Source organism: Electrophorus electricus, chromosome 25 (genome assembly GCF_013358815.1).
Source record: "Electrophorus electricus isolate fEleEle1 chromosome 25, fEleEle1.pri, whole genome shotgun sequence".
Taxonomy (NCBI): Eukaryota; Metazoa; Chordata; class Actinopteri; order Gymnotiformes; family Gymnotidae; genus Electrophorus; species Electrophorus electricus.
Window position 1 is genome coordinate 5,646,277 of NC_049559.1, and position 17,969 is coordinate 5,664,245.

Genomic DNA, 17,969 nt, shown 5'->3' on the forward strand with positions numbered 1-17,969 from the left:
AATAACTTGTGTAGGGACACCATAGTGGAGGAAAAATGGAGTAAGGTTTGATACTTGTCATTTAGGCCCATGTTCAAAAATGTATCAATTTACTGACAGCAGCCTAAGAAAATATTGTAAGATATAAGATATTGTAGCATCGATGTCAGAAAGAACCAAGACATAACATTTCTTATTGAGGAAAATGGTTTTTATTGCGATGGTGTATTCTTTACAAAGACACGCTTACTATGAATAAGCGGAAAGGGGAGCTAACTAATGGGGGAAGAGTAAGTAAAGGACATACCTGGTAGACACATAAAACACTAATAAACTAAAAAGAGACGTGACTAAACTAACCCAAGCACAACATATTAATCAACCAAGTGCAGCATTGAACTTAAACTAATTAAAGTCCGTGGAGAGGCCTGCGGTATTCCGGGAGTCCTCACCATGTCCCTCCACACTCTCAAATCTGGAAAGATGTAAAGATGAAAGGAATTCAGAGAAATTTCACTACACATAAAGGGAAAACAGAAGGCTGGGACCATGTAGATGGCGCACACCTGAAAGTAAATGACATCTTTAGCACATAGCTAGCTCCCTGTCAATGGCTGCCAATGTAGCAGGAGAACATTGATGGAAGGTGGCTAAGTGTTAAAGAGCTTACTTTGAGGTCAGATAAATCCTGTGGGACAGTGAGGCCTGCTAATGAAACGGACTAGTGTTCCAGTCCTTGACACTAACGACAAAAAAGACAAATGCTGACCAGACAAAGAGCAAAGAGTGCAACAATAATAGTTACTTATGTGTTTACTCAAGCATACTTGGGCGCGAATTCCTCAAAAACTAACACGGCCCGACTCTCATTGTTGGAGAAATCCTTCTCTTTCGTTCTTTCCTTTTACACTGATTAAAATTAGGATTCACCGTGAGCCCATTGTGGCTTTAAGTAGGTCTGAAGCTTTTGTCCATAGGCCTTTCCACACGAGGACCGTGCTATTTGTGTTTGGATGGTGGCGAGGGTGGGGGTGGGGGGCAGCTTAAGGGAGGAGCACTTCTGGCGGTGAGAGAGAACTGCCGCAGATCAGGCCAGACCCTGGTGCCGCCGCGCACAAGAGAGGATTAGTGTGCAAGGACAGCCAGGAACTAATCTATTGTGACATAATAGAACTGTACATACGCACGCTGAAAAGAGAGAGAGAGAGAGAGAGCCCAAGGGCAGCGGCGGCAGCAGCAAAAGTGTGAAAACAAGTTCTTAGAGACAGAGACAGGAGAGCGCCTGTGGAAGAGAGGACTGAGGCTGCTTGGAAAATGCGGGAATCTCATAGACGTCGGAGAAACTGCATGATGGACGACACAGTTGATGGACATAAAAACAGTGGGCATACGATTCATAACCTGGGGAGATACACTGGGTGTGTCGGAACTACTGGGGAAATATTTTGGGATCTCTGATAAACATTCTGGAAACCTAGACAGTTTTCCTTTAAAAATAACTGCTCGGGAAGTCTTTCATATTAGTTAGCTGTTACCACAAGGTAACGGGTTCTGAAAGCATACTTGCAAGATACTTGCAAGGTGGCATTTTGGATGAATGTCAGTCATGTTGTTGAATTGCAACAGAAAAATCCATCAACTGTCTAAAATGTCTTGATGAAATCCAATTTTGAAGGCAGTGAAGAAAAAGACAGGCTGACCAGTTTTTATTCAACAGGGAAGATGTTCACTGAGACAGTTCTCAGACAGTTGGAACGCATTAATAAAAGTCACATGACATCAGCCTTCCACTTTATCATTGTATGCATGGACTGAGCTACACGCATCCCACGGCTATTGGTGGTTTATGTCGGTTAGTGCATGGTGAATGTTGCACTGATATATAAGAATTCAGTGGATTACGTAAAGATCTATTAAAAAAAAAAAAAAAAGTATTTAGACTTCTTGCACACTTTGTTTTGGATTTGATTTTCAATGGACATTATTGCCAATTGTATCCATACTTTCTCACTCATACCGCCAAAATGAAAAGAGAGAAATGGCTTATTTACAAAAGTATTCAGACCCTTTATTTAATAGAAGTCCCAAGTGTTCATGGATGCGTATGTACAAGTTTTGCACAACTGTATTTGAACAGTTCATCACATTCTTCATGACAGATTCGCTCATGCTCTGTCAGATTGGGTGCCAAACGTCTGCTACCTTCAACTACCATCTTCAGGTCTCTCCACAGATGTTCGATGAGGTTTAAGTCCGGGTTTTGAATGTGCTACTCAAGGACGTTCAGAGACTTACTCCAAAGCAATTACAGTGTTGTTATGGCTGCTTCGAGTCATTTTCATCTTGAAAGGTGACCTCTTGCCCCAGTTTGAGTTTGCATGCAGATCTCTGGATAAGGTTTTCTTCGAGGATGCTCCTTTATTTGGCTGCTTCCATCAATTGATACAGGCCTCTGTGTAACCATTCTAACAGGAACAGGCAAGAGGCAGAATGCATATGCAGGAGTCGGTTTATTAAGCGAGGGAAACACAAACATGAAGAGCAAAATAAACACAGGCAAAGGGGCAAAACTGAGGGTAAAAGAATACAGGACCGGAGTAAACGGAAAAGCAATGGCGACGACAGTACTAGGAGCATAATATAAACATGACTGAAGGAACATGACTTACCAAAATAACCAACAAACTGGAAGACAAAATCCAGGGCTAAAATAACCAGAACAATCAAGGATTAATCAGACGCAGGTGAACCTAAGAGAGACAACCAAAACATGGACTGGAACTGAGGGACAGACGAGGGGCAAAGAAAATGAAACCAAAGAACAGAATAACCAGGAACCAAAGGAAAACATACAAGGAAACACGGAAATGGACATCAGGAGGGTGGCCATTTGTGACACTCTGGCACTAAGAGGCATCTCCATTTCATGATTCTGCCATCATCATGTTTCACCGTGGGGATGGTGACCCTGCCAGGTTAGGATTGCCTGTTTTTCTCCAGAGATAGTGCTAGCTGTTCTGCCTAAAGAGTTACATTTTCATCTTGTCGGACCAGAGAATCTTTTCCAACATGGTTCCAGAGTTCTTTACATGCCTTTTATAAAACTACAAGCAGGCTGCCATATGTCTTCTGGTCTACAGTGGCTTCTATTTTGACACACCACCATAAAGACATGATTTACGGAATGTTGCAGAGATGGTTAGAAAGGGTCCAATAGGTTATGCCTTCTCTCCACATGACTTCTGGAGCTCCTTCTTTACCTCCATGACCAAGGTCCTTTTTACCTCAATGCTCAATTTGGCTGGATGGCCAACTCTAGCAAGGTTCAAGGTTATTTGAGCTTTTGCCATTTCAAAATGATTGAGGCCACTATAGTCCTGGGAGCACTCAAGGCCTTAGATAGTTTTATATCCTTCCCTGGTCTATGCCTTGCAGCAGTTTGATTGTAAAGATCAACTGACAGTTACTTGAACTTCATGCCATGAATTTTGTCCTGACAATGCAGTGTGCCTTTCAAAAACATCTCCAAACAGGATGTACCTGACCACAATTTGGAGTGCTACATAAAAGAGTTGGAATACTTTTGTTAATAACAGATTTCAGTTTTTGATTGATTGGTTTTAATTAATTTTTTTAACATTTTACAACATCATTATTGGTGTAGCTGGATGGGTAAAATGTGCAATTATATTCATTTAAAATCAAATCCCAACTCATTAAAGTGTGCAACAAGTAAAGTAGTCTGAATACATTGTGAACCTACTCCTAGCCTGCAGTAACATGTATGTTTTACTGTCAGGTGTACTGCCCTGTGCATTTCCCTAGCATGTGTGCTGGGGGCACTGCCTCCTCTCTAAATGAGCTTATTATCCAAATAGCTTGAGAGAACATTTCAATCTTCATAAAATGGATGGAAATGAATAAATGTGCTGTGCTGCAGTTTAGTGCTGCCAAAATAAAGACGTACCCTGTGGTGGCACACGGTACAGATCAAAACAGGAAAGTGCAGAAATAGGTTGAAGGATTTGGGGGATTATTTTATTACTGAACAGTATATACAGGGTCTAACCATTGAAAAATAACATAACATAGGACTATATTTACAATTTGACTTTTTACAAAACGTCTTTACAAGTAGATGTCAGTTCAAAAATGGCTATGCTACAATACACACAAAAAACCCAAACGCACACACTCAAATACACATAAAAATTAAATTCTGAAATACACACATAAATAAATATTGGCATTCACTGACTGTTTCATAACAAATATCTCTACAGCCAAGAACATGTACAATTTCATCAGTTCATCCAAAAGGTTCACACAAAAAGCTATAGGGTCATTAATAAACAATATGTAATATTACTCCTCATATAGGTCTCTGTTAATCTGTTATTGGAATATTGCTAATGTATTCACAAAGAGGTAACACAGATTATTTCATGCCTACTGAACAATAAAATTTTGACATGCAATTTAATGCTAGTTTAACTCATTTACAGTTTAAATGCAAATGCAGTCTTTTCCTACACGTTGTCCTCCATTTCATATTCTCCTTGAAGCTAAGATGTTATTTTCCTTGGGGCTTAGTACTGTCTGCCTGAGCAACAATTCATTCTGGGATGAGAAAAATACAAAGCTGAATCCTAAATATGCTTTTCAGAAAGCTACTAGAATCCCCAGCTCTGAAGGTACATTCATCTGCTCAAAGTGAACATGAACATGGGCCCGTAACCTTATCCTCAAAGTGGCTCAAGAGTGAAGTAATCTTTTCAAAGAGAGTGATTTTGTATGAATAGTCCACAGTAAGTATGTTCAAACATGTACAACCAGCTCCGCTAGAGCAAGCTTTCAGAGGGCTGTCAGTGTGATGATGGAGCTGGCCTCAGCTCAGGCTGAAGAGGACCGGTCTTTAAGAGATGAAGACTGTAGGGTGGGTTAAGTTGGGCTGGTCTCCTAATGTTTTTCTGGGAAGGGTTTTTGGTGCTGTGGGTGATGACGAAGTTTGGGTCCTGGAAAAAGAATGAAACTATGAAAGGCAATTACAGTATCCGATTTCCCTACATTCTACTCGAATGTGCAACGGATCACATCAATTTTCTGATTTAAAAATATGACAAAATTATGGGAATTCTAAAATTATGACAACATTCACAAAGAGTGATCAATTTACCAAGCAATACTTTCTGGAAAAGACAAGACAGATTCATTGCGGCTGATCCATGAAGACTAGGTCACTGACACAGTGTTAGATCGTATGAGGTATTTTTTGTTTACTTGTTGTTGGTTTTTTTGCGTTAAAAAAAACTTTTTTGTTGTTGCTGCATTTTTGAGAACCTTCAAATATGGATTAAAACTTCTAATTTCCAAAAGTGGTGTAATGGTGAGCGGTGAGGAGATGGACGCATGTGCGGAGAAGAGCGAGATTTATTAGGGGCAAATTCAGAGTCATAGTCGTTGGAGTAGTCCAGGGTCACAGAGCCAATACGGAGATTACGGGGAAACATTACAAACAGACACGAAGGCAAACAGGGCTATAATATAGGCTAGGCTAATGGAAACGAAGGCTTTGAAACACACACAGGCTTTCATACATCCACCAAACACAATCAAAAGCAAAAACACAGGGCTTCAGACAGGGTTTAAATACATGAACTTAACAAGGTAGAAACGAGCGACAGGTGTGAGCAATCAAACGAGGGGCGGAGAAAACTAAACTACGGCATGGAACTCAAATACACCAGACAGGGAAAACATGGAGCGGGGAAGCTGGGAGGGACTGATCGTGACAAGTGGAAATATATTTTCTGATTTCTGTCTGTAATTTTGATATAGAGAGACATTTTCTCCAAGGTATAGGCTAATGTGGGTATCAGAGATTTCTGTACTCATGTAAAGGCTAATGCATATAGGTTAGTTTTAACTAACTGAGTTACTGTAAAGAATAATGTGTATAAGAGAGCTAACTATAGGCACGTATGTGTGTGTGTGTGTGTGTGTGTGTGTGTGTGTGTGTGTGTGTGTGTGTGTGTGTGAGAGAGAGAGAGAGAGAGAGAGAGAGAGAGAGAGAGAGAGCTAGCTAGTGCTGCTGTACAGGTTAATGTGTATGAGAACTTACTGTGCTGCAGGGATTGGGACATGGCAGGTGTGTGGAAGGTCTTCATGGTAGAAGGTCCCTCCCCCACTGTGGTGAGGACTTGCACCTCCAGCCGATAGGACGCCGCCGGTCTGAGATTGGACACCACCAGGAAGTTATGAGCCTGAAAAAGATAGGATCAGGCAGTTTGGTCCTGAAAAAAACAGTTCTTAAGAGGCCCCCAAGCAACGCCAAATACAACAGAGACACAGTCAATATTTCACAACTCATATGATCTTTAAATCCAAAGTTTGACAAACCAGATGCACTGCCTATTATAGCCCAGGAGCCAGGGGAACATTTTTGCCCAATTCTTTACTTGAGCAACTAATGAGTTATGTCAAAGATATCCAATAACTCTTGTAAAGCCATATTACGATTAATTTTTAAGACTAAGGAGTCTGGAAACGTTTTGGTTTGCTTTATCCAATCTGATGCTTTATGCTTCAATCTGGTGCTTCTTGAGTGAAGAAATAAATAAGTTTCAAATTAAATAACTTTAAAACAGCAGTAAATAAGGCATAATCAGATTCTTATCTGCACTGGGCTCTTGCTGGCTGAAGAGAAGGCAATCGGTTTAGTCTCAGACTAACGTTCTCAGGGAAGGAATGGCTGCCAGCCAGTGCAGGAGCAAAGGATAAAAGAGAAAGTATGAAGTCATGGGAGGAGCAATTTGAAATCAAAGCACACACAGCCACTTTTCTGATTTTTTCCAGAAAGACTTTGTTACTACTTGGAACATCTCTGCACAAGTAGAACATAGACAGATATGTCTAAAGTAGGCCTCCTCTGCATGGGTAGAAAGTAGTTTGGCTGTAATCATTTAATTTAGGTATTATGGTATTTTGCATTGCTTGTGTATAAAGGGATGTAAAAAATTGAGCATGGAAATATCAATTTGAGCAAACAAAATATCATTATGTATTGTGTATATAGACTAGACCTCTCCATACAGCCATCCTAGCAACAATAACAAAGAACTCCTGTTATAATTCTGTGTTCAGTAATAATTTGAAAAACAGTCCGTTGTGTGGTTACAGAAAGCAACAGCAGTAAGTTTACATAATTATTCAACTGTTTGTTATCATTTCTAATTGTTTCCCATTTGTGTCATATTTAAAGGAGATTATACCATAAGAGATGTTATAAGAGATACTGCACTGCCAGGTGTTGCAAAGAAGGATGTGCAGTATCAATATCAGCTTCACAAATGGCACCCCGAGTGAAGGTTAAACTGTCACTGAATCTACCAAACCAGCAGGGTAGCCATGCACCTTCACTAGAAGGCTCGTTGGAATACACCAGACACAGATGAATGTCTGTTGTCGTAATTTGTATTGCCATGCTGTGGTCCTGGAAATCTGCAATTTGTTATACTGTAATTTCAATAGTACAGTTGTAATGGTGCCATCCTAGATCATACGGATGGTTATGGTTATAGAGTGAAATGGAAGTTAAAAGGAAACATTCAACACAATTATATGTCAGCTTTATGTATTCAAACCTAAAATGCCTACAAACTAACAACACAGATAGTGTGCATTAGTTTTTCTTTTGGGAGCAGTTTTACCTTAGTCATAAAACAGGTCTGGACCACTTTTGTTAAAGAGCAAATTAAAGAACATTGGAAATACAAGAAATTTGGTAAAAGTTACTATTTGAATTGTTTGTAGAGAGTACAATTGGTTATTTCACCAGGTTTGTTGTGTCCTAAGGTCTATGGATTGCAACAATATGATCTTGATTAGTGCACCACTGCCTGTTGGGACACTGTGATGAAGTCCCTACAATAGAGCCATTTTTCCCCACCAACTTACTGGAGGCAGGATCTGGGACTGGGAGATGATGCTGTTTGGAAGGCTGTTCTGTCGGCTGGCCATGGACACCTCTGCCCACGTGACTTGGAAACCTGTGATTGGTTGCTGTGGCTGAGGGCGGGACACTCTCCAGTTGAAGTTTCCAGTGACGTTACCATCATGAGTTATGAAGGACGCTGTCAGATTCTCAGGCTTGTCCAAAACCTTTGAGGCTACAGAATTAATCAACAAAACAGAAGCATATTTAACCCATCACATAGAGACAAAAGCTCTCAGAAACAAAATAAGCAATGCGTATTTTGACACCACTGTGAAAAAGAAAAGCACAGAAAATAGCTACAAGAGGAAAGATCTGATAGAGAACACATTCATTTCCTTTATTTGAATCACAGCACAGTTAGTTTGACTGATCGCTCACCGCCCTCCCCGGCACATGTGATGGGCTTGCGGCTCTTGCTCTGCAGCATAGCACAGGATGGCGTGATGAAGGTGGCACTCTCCTCTTCGGTGCGTCTCTTGGCCTTCAGGGTGTACACACTCACTCTGTACTTGCAGGAGAAGAGCAAGCCTGGCAGGTTGATAAAATTCTCCTGAGGAAAGGACGTGTGCTTATTAAACACGATGGATCAAAGGAGTAACACCAATGGGCCAGACGCCACACTGCCACATCAGCAAAGCACTAGTGTTTCCTGGATGAGGTGCCCAAGTCTCTCTTCATTATTTTTTATCAATAAAAATCAATCATAATCGAGACAACCTGTACGAGCAGCAACCTGTTAACTAAGTACATGAAGTTCATGCACACAGCTGTTTATCATACATGCATACAGGTGTTTATCATACATGCACACAGCTGTTTATCATACATGCATACAGCTGTTTATCACACATACACATGCACACAGCTGTTTATCATACATACATACAACTGTTTATCATACATAAACATGCACACAGCTGTTTATCATACATACATACAGCTGTTTATCATACATACACATGCACACAGCTGTGTATCACACATACACATGCATACAGCTGTTTATACATACACATGCACACAGCTGTTTATTACACATACACATGCATACAGCTGTTTATCATACATACACATGCACACAGCTGTTTATTACACATACACATGCATACAGGTGTTTATCATACATGCACACAGCTGTTTATCATACATGCATACAGCTGTTTATCATACATACACATGCACACAGCTGTTTATCATATATACATACAGCTGTTTATCATACATACACATGCATACAGCTGTTTATCACATACACATGCACACAGCTGTTTATCATACATACATACAGCTGTTTATCATACATAAACATGCACACAGCTGTTTATCATACATACATACAGCTGTTTATCATTCATACACATGCACACGGCTGTTTATCACACATACACATGCATACAGCTGTTTATACATACACATGCACACAGCTGTTTATCACACATACACATGCATACAGCTGTTTATCATACATACACATGCACACAGCTGTTTATCAAACACAATTTCTGGATGAACTACCACTGAATTACAGGAAGCTGTATGTACCGTGGGTGATACATAATTACAAATATCTTGTAATGTTCTGTTACATGCAAGATTATTTTTTGCTTATTTCACTTCTTTGACTAAAAATATGCATATTATACAAAAATGTATTTGAAGTCAGACCACACCTCACATCAAACCTCTGTATTTGGTAAAGCCTTTGCTTGGAGGGATTATAATTCGCTGTTATTGTAATTATTATGAGACAATAAACAGTGTATGTAATGTTGACTTTGACTTTCAGGCTCTGGTGGATCACAGCAGGTTTCTCTTTCGAACTCTAGACTTGCTGTGGTGCTAAGCCTGCCCTCGCTGGCCCCTGTGGGAGTGGAGGGCACCTATAGTTCTCTGCTAGAGAGCTGGCTGTCTGAAGGCACAGAGACACTGGCATTCATGCAATACACACATGCCTCCCTCTTCCCGGCCCTCTATTGAAAATGGTAGAAAATGGATGCGTATTCCCTAGCAACCAGAGTTGCACACCCTGAAGAATGCGTTGATCTTTAGGACCACTGCCATCCGCCGTCATGCTCAGACCAAGGACAGCTAATGCTCCCTCTCCCTCCACACACAGACACACACACACACACACACACACACACACACACAAAAATACACAGACATCCCAAAGTTCTGACCTAGAGGCTAATTTCAGTAGGGGCAGAGTTAAGAATTTATCAGATTCTGCAGGAGATACTCATATAGTGTAACACACGTGCTTTACATCCTACACATTGCTTGTTCGACTGCACCAGCTGAGTTACTGAAGAAACAGTATTCCCTGGTTTGTAATAATAAAGACTGTGAGCATGTGGCAGCTTTCATTAGGGGCCAAAAAGTTCACTAGAGCAACTCACAGTCTTGGTGGCATGAGCTACAGCTATTAGCTGCAATCATAGTAGCTTTGGTGCTTTGGAAATGAAAAGCTTCTGGACCAACCTGGGTGACAGATTTCTCTGGCAGCTTTGTTCCATTGTGGCTGCAGTTGTCAGGCGTCCACTGGACATGGTAGCGGCTCTCTGCAGGGTCTGGGAACACGGCACACGCATGAGAGAGACGCGTGCTCAAACCACTTAGTGGATTCATTCAGGAGCGCACAAGACCTGCTTCATTTTTTACATCCAAACCAGAAACCAGAAAGAACAACCAGGAGCATTACACACAACACAAAACACCAATCAATGTGAGACACTGCAAAAAATGTTACCCGAATATTCTGACACCCTAACGATGATCTGAAATCTCTGGGAGATTTTAAAAAGCAACTAAATACAAAAATCAATGCATCCCTAAAGCAACAAAACTACTCAAACTTTAGAATCAATTTTGAATCATTCTGAAGGAGAAGCTATTTCTGTGAGAAAACTAGTTTCCTAACAAGCTATTGGGTGCTTGAATTCTATAGTATAGGCATTATAGTATGCACAATTGGTTACTCGAGCTTGAAGCTTTCACAGCTTTGCTATATTTGCTCCTTTAATCACAAATCTCTAACACATCCAACTGTATCGTCTTCTCAATTTGCACATGATGAAGTTCAAACTCTTACCGAATCTAAAATGAATGAGGTGGTGAATGAACTCCCCTGACCCTTTGAGACGCATGTAATAATTATATGAGGCCAAAACCTACGTCTGAGACACCGTTCAGGTAAAACAAGACTACCTGCATACGATTCCCAAAATATGCCATTAGCTTTGTCAGTGAACCAACTCTGTGCTGCCTCCTGTACTGCCTATGACTAGCGCAGCAGTTTTGGAGCCCTAATCAGCCCTGTTTACGCTTGCAGCGCCCCGTGTTATTGGAGTTTATTATTCATCCAGGCGTGCAGTTTGGATGGGAAATGATACTCCTCAAATTAATAATTGAGTTACGCTGCTGCAGCCCCCTTGACGGGGGCCCTGCTCTGCGGTCGTGGAGATGAAAGGAGCTCTTTGAAGCCCGAGACATGAATGTGAAGCTCGCGGGGCTCGCGGCGCTTTTGGAAGCAGAAAAGAGGGATAGCAGCTGAGGGAGGATGGAAACATAAACATGATATGTAAAGCTGATTTGACAGAGAAAGGAAGCAGCATGTAAAACTCGGGGAAGAACACTGGACTGAGAGGGCAGTAAAGGCGTGGTGAGCACTCGCTCTCTCAGCGGTGGGTAGTTTCAGCACTTGGGCAGAGGTGGGGTGGGGTGGGGTGGGGTGGGTGGGGTTAAGACCGGTAATGTTGAAATGGTGAGGAGACCCCGCTGTGCTGCACGCTGATCGAGTGCAGCAACGAATCTGCTGCTCTAATCCGCAGCAGGAGAAGCTGATGGTGAGAAGACCACCAGCGGTCTGCCGGAGTCGTCGCACGTTTGGCAAAAGATTCCATCTCGTCCAATCACCTTTCTAGAAAGTTGGTCCAAGCCCACTGCCTCTTTGGCTCACTGCCTCGTCGTCCTCCAGCAAGCAGGCTAGACTCATAAAGCACTGAGACTGAGTCTTCAAAAGGTGCCTGGCCAAATCACCGTCACTCCAGCACGAGAAGCTCGGTGAGGCGGTGCCAACGGTTCCAGACGAGAAGGAATTTCCCTCATTAGCATTGAGCAGAAGGCCACCACCAGGAGCAGCAGGCTTCCCTCTGCCCCGAGCACTATCCAGCTTTTGCTATGAGAACTTGGCTGAGGTGACGACATTTATTTGCATACTAGCAGAGATGCCTGAATAAGAGCTGACAGCTCAAACCCAGAGCATGTTTGTCAAGCCTTCGGCATTTCCACTCGGGCACTTGTGGGGCAGCCTAGCCTACGCAGAGGCGCAGAGGAAGTAACGGAATGACCTTGGCGCTATGCATCTGCTCAGTGGGAGAAATCTACACTTTGAGTCTTTTTGGGCTTTTATCTGTGGCGATCAGAAAACTGTTCTGATACAGTGATGGAGGATCAGTTCATAGAGGAGGAGCTTTTAAAAGTATTGATAATCTCGGTCAAAATTGGCCTTTTCTGTGTTAATAGTTCTTCAGCAGTTCCAGAACTCTAGAAGTCTTCAGAATTTCTGTTCTATGTAATGCCTGCATATATTGTATTCACTACAACAAACTGTGTTTTTTGGCTTGCTTATTTAGCTGAAAATATTTTAAAAGATTACACTGACGATTACCTAGGCCCACTGAAGCCTTTCATAACCCTTTTGTGGCACAGAAGGCACTCCAGTATCATTATATTACACCAAGCAGCCATGTACATGCTTCATAGAAAACAAGGCCGCACACACACATTCTGCATTGTGGTGCTGCCCATCCCTCCCCCAAAAAAACGATTATGTAATGAGCTGTTTATACTGGGCATGTGTAATGGTTGAAGTACCTCCTCTTTTCTTCCAGTAAACACGGACCTGGAGCTGGCTATCCTGGTAGAATGGGGTCCCCACCTCCACAGAGCTCACGGGTCTTTTTGCAGATGCCGGGCTGAACACAGGAAACTCCTCTTTCTTCAGCTTCCTCGCCAGCTCTGATCGGGTGGAAAGCACGAACATTTCATTTGTGAATGTGGCTGCCAAACAATGTTAGCTTTAAGAAATGAAGTCATCACTTCAGTTCGGTCCATAGTTTGTTAGTTATGGATCCAGGGGTGTTGTGCACAGGAAGCACGTATGGATCCAGTATGATTTTGCTACGGCACAGGACGCTGTGCCTCGGGGCTGGGTTTGTTTCCCAAAGTCTTCATAGCGAATCACCATTACGTGGTACAGTGAGTATCGTTATGTCTGTAGTCTCTCGACGGCTGTTCTGCTGCAAATGTTCTAAGAAGGGATGCCAAGAATCGTGGCATGAGTGACATCGGCTGATCTAGAAGGAAACTACAGCCTTGCACGTGAAACCTGCCTTCAAGAGAAACGGAAGCTCTTGTTCTGCTTTGAGAGGAAACATCTGAGAGGTGCGAGCATCTCGGAAATGGTGGTTTGCCTACTACTTGCGGTGGATTGCCTGATGATCTGAATTTACGTTTACCTGAGAACAAAAAAGCTACGTGATACAGCAAGAGGAGGTGTGTGTCGTACTTGAGCGGCTGTTGTCCTGGGCGGTGCTGAACTGCAGGGAGGCTCTGGGGCTCTTCAAACGCACCTGGCCCCAGTAGGTCACTGCCTGCAGCTCCACGGTGTATGTGCTGTTAGCCACAAGGCCCTCCAGATCCACCGAGCTCTTGGCCTATGATTGGGACACACAGTGTGGGGTCAGGAATTGCCCTGTTTCTACCTCCGACTCTCTGTCTACTGCTCTCTTCTCTGTCTTCGTCTATCTCTGTATAGCTCTACTGTGAACCACGATATGATCTGAAAGCAAGTACTAGCAAATGTTCACAAGGACAAGGGAAAAATAAGATACAGTAAGGTAACTCTCAAAGCAGAGCTTATACTGTATTTGTCTATTTAAACTAACTATTTAAGTTAATTTTAAACTAACTAACTTTAACTTTGAAAAATCTAGCCAAATGAATAAACAGATCAAAAAACACAAGTGTAAACAAAACATTCCTCTTAGGAGAAAAAAAAATAAATCAAAATTAAAATAAATAAATTAATTAATTAATTAATAAAAGTAGAAACCAAATTGAAAATATTGAAAGAAATGGTCCCCCCCCCATACATCACCCGCTGATGGTATTATGGTGGACTTGATTCTGAAAGTCTTTTCAGACTCAGTTATTGAAAGCACATGTGTACTGCGTGCAACAACATGGTGAGAATTTCCACTCCAAAACTTTACCAAGCTCCCCCCTGGTGCTTGGCTACCTCGCGCCTGATTCCGGAGCATTCCGCCAGCAGCGTGCGGCTGATTGGATTTAGTTATTGGCCGTGTTTGTTTTGGCATTCCTGCACCAGCAGGTCACTAGGCAGGCACCGGGGCAGTGAGCAGGAGAGTGGGCATTACATGTGTAAACACACAGATCCCGTGGCCCCGCACTTAACAGCTTCAGTGGCACATCTGTGAGGTATTATATAAATACATCCTGCAGAGCGTTATGTATTTAAAACCGCCAGTGTAGCAGTAGCGCTTTCAATGGTAACTGCCATATAGTAAGAAGACATGAAAACATAACTCAGATAATTATTCAATTATTAACTCATTTAAGCAGCATATATAGCTAAATAAGGCTTTCTCTGATGATGTATTTGACTACCAGATGACTACTAGAAAGGAAGGTGAGGAAAACAGCACAGTTTAATTCCAGGGAAGCAATGCTGAAATTCAGAGCCTTTATTGCTGATTGATTTCACGGACATGCGTGGCATAAGGAGTTTTCAGGATTGTGTCTGTCTTTGAGCCTCAGTGTCCTTTAAACCAATGTTTATTTTTGCCTTGTTTCTTTTTTGGGTACTCAAGCACATTATGACAATAAAAGAAGCAAGTACTCTACCACCAAACGTTTCACGCCCCCAAACGATACTGCACTAGAAATGGAGTCTAAGCACACCATTCTTTTTTCTTCTATTTTTAAAGCACATTACAAATAACTTTAATTCGATGAGGGCAATAAAAATACAAACCATGTCTGTTTTACAAGTGAGTGGAAGTCTGGATCTCTGTCTCGTTCTTCTCTGGCTCAATATTCACAGTGCTAGGAAAACTCAGGGAACTCCCAACATCAGTGATCACTACATCCAAATGATCAGAGCTGGTCATACACAGAAGTGTAATGAAACCTTACTTACACATTGCGCTGGAATGCTTTTATTGTACTTACATGTCAACGTAAGCACTTTAAAATGCTCTTATTCGAACATAAAATAAATAATGTTCATAAAATATAGCTTAATTATATATAAGGCAGTGTTTCTCGACCAAGTCCTCAGGTACCCGCCAGATGGTCCGTATTTTTGCTCTAATCTTGCTGTTGTACAAGCCATTCATTGCTCTTAATGGCTTTGTTCATGTGCGCTGGGGACCAAAGTAGAGAGAGTAGAAATGTGAACTGAATTATGAGTCCCGAGGACTGCGCTGAGAAACACTAATATAAAGTGGAGAGAGTGCAGGAACACAAGCAAGCATTGGAAAGTTTGTTTGTTTTCTTTCCCCAGACTGCAGCAAGTTACTGATCTATATTTTGAGGTAGTTGCTTTTTGCTGTAATTTCAGTGGGATTAACAGATTTACTGTTGATGGGTACTTGGCACTTCTTTGGCCACGCATCAAAAACCTTAGCAGAGGCTATTACCCCACTGGTAGTCTTTCTCCTTTTCTTCTTGGAGGGCATCGGGGCTTTTCCAGGGATGGTCCGGCTCCAGGACACTTTGAAATGGTGCACAGGCACGTCGGGCTCCTCAGGAAGCGTCCAGTCCAGGCGAGCGCCCAGCAGACCATCCATCCCTGCTGTCACATTAGTCACCCTCAGGCCACAGGGACGGGGAGGGGGAGACGGATCTGTGTGGGACATCAGTGCGCACTCAGAACATCTATAGCAGTGAAGCGAAGTTTGAACCTTAAGACTAAAACCTACACAAAAAACATAAAATAGTAAATTAGCAAACTTTTTTGTTTTTTTTAATTGCAAAATGAGACAGTCATTGTGAAGTCTATGTTTAAATTGTTTTGCTTAAACATTTGCTTACTCTCAACATTGACTTATACTTACACTCAGGAAAGCCCAGGAAAAAAAAAAAATAGCTACATTCACACAACCTATATGGCTCTGTTTGACAGCTCTTTGCGTCTCTGCTGACACTCTACAGTTCACATTTGCATTTATGTTTACAGCATGAGATCGGCTATATTCGAGTGCATTTTTTCAAACTGGTACTCTGTCTACCAAATTATGATCACGCTAAAAGAATCTCTACATCCTACAGACCATCTCTGCTCTGTGTAAGTCTTAGCCAGCAGGCCAGGCTGACAGCCACGCAGGTGGACAGGCCATGACATAACCTCCATACCATTACCAGGCAGAGGGCAAAGTGTAGGCACTGCAGACTTTAATAGGAAAATGACCCAATTTAGTAGCCAATCAGTTCTCTTTTTTTCATGAGCTGCTCCCACCTGAAAACCATTTCGCTCTCTCTGGGTGCACTGCATGTCACGAGCAAGCCAACCTTAGCACTGCTAGATAAATACGCCAGCAGAACATTCACTAATTGCTCCGACCAATGGTGCCGGTGAAAAATTGAAATCATATGACAGACATGGTGTGCAATGGGAGTGCTGACTCTTTAATCCCTCCACCCTAATCAAGAGAAAAGCACGGAATGTTGGAAATGTAATCTAATGCAATGGAAATCTAAAAAGAGAGGGAGAGAAAGAAAGAAAGAAAGAAAGAAAGAAAGAAAGAAAGAAAGAAAGAAAGATGGTAGTGTGCATGTATAATAGTGCATATATGTGAGTGTAGTGGGGGAGACTGTGTGTATCTGTATACATGTATAACCTGTCCCATTAATCCCTGGCGAATGTACTCAGTAAGCAGTAAACCTACATGACTCAATAAAGCAATATAAATGGATTCTGAACTTCCACATATGTTGATGTAGGTTTAGGAATAGTAGTGCCCTGCTATATCTCCATCATTATGCTCGACAGTGCACTTTCTCTCAGCCAATTTAAGATGGTCTCAAATCCAAATGATGACCACTGCTTGTGTAAAGAAAAATCCGAGTTTCCCTTAAAAACGGGGGTTTCATCCGTAATTGGGCAGATGGTTGAGAGCGTTTAGACTGACCACATCATCCCTGAGGTGTGGTTGTGTGAGGTTGAGTCGTTTGGAAAGAAGCTCTTTAAGAACTGGTATATGTTGCCAAGTGTTGAACTAAAGGCCTCTTTTATGCCACTTTACATTTAACACGAACACACCCACACACAGCACAACTACACCTACTATGTTACTGCTTGCTAATCTGTGGCAAAGACCAAAAGCAGACACCTTACCTCACTTCTTGGCATATAGACAAGCTACATATGTATTTAAAATCTATAATATCCTTCACTAATTTAAACGTATTACACTTTATGGGTGGGGAAGGCCCATCTCTGGAGCAGTATGTGTGACTCCCTGCTGCTGTGCAATTGTGGAAACCCCTGCATGCTACATATCTGTCAAAGCTTCACCCATTCCTCCACCCAATCCTGTTATGAATTTATTTAGTAAAGTCCAAAGCTGTGAAGTGAAGTAAGAGGTATTAAAGTAAAAATGCTTACATGCAGCTCATGAAAAACAGCCCCATGCACCTTTTACTAAATTAATACTAATACTATTCATTTAATCTGCACTGCAGTCCCTTCATTTTGTAACGAGACAAAAATAGATTTTACAACAGGTATGTTATTGCAGGAAGTGCTGAAAAAGCCACAGAATCTCCTACTACTCCTAATGATGTAGATGTTTACCTGTCTAAATAAACCAATTATCATCAGCCACAAGTTTAAGTAAACTAAGACTCTAGTCGAACTATGACAGACATCAAACCGCTATACATGCGAGCGCAATTAGTGTCATGTTTA

General features: G+C 41.8%; 1 protein-coding gene across 1 annotated transcript in view; it reads right to left on the reverse strand.

Moving 5' to 3' along the window:
* Positions 1-3,991: 3,991 nt before the first annotated feature.
* The window catches only part of LOC113592075 (anosmin-1), a 42,316-nt gene continuing 28,338 nt past the window's right edge, over positions 3,992-17,969 (reverse strand). Inside the window, exons 7-14 of the mRNA XM_027032830.2 lie at positions 15,700-15,905; positions 13,545-13,692; positions 12,851-12,994; positions 10,457-10,545; positions 8,354-8,525; positions 7,936-8,147; positions 6,101-6,242; positions 3,992-4,994 (exon numbers count right to left, since the gene is read on the reverse strand). Coding sequence (XP_026888631.2) covers positions 4,939-4,994; positions 6,101-6,242; positions 7,936-8,147; positions 8,354-8,525; positions 10,457-10,545; positions 12,851-12,994; positions 13,545-13,692; positions 15,700-15,905 — 1,169 coding nt within the window. The 3' untranslated portion in view covers positions 3,992-4,938. The remainder of the gene's footprint in view (positions 4,995-6,100; positions 6,243-7,935; positions 8,148-8,353; positions 8,526-10,456; positions 10,546-12,850; positions 12,995-13,544; positions 13,693-15,699; positions 15,906-17,969) is intronic.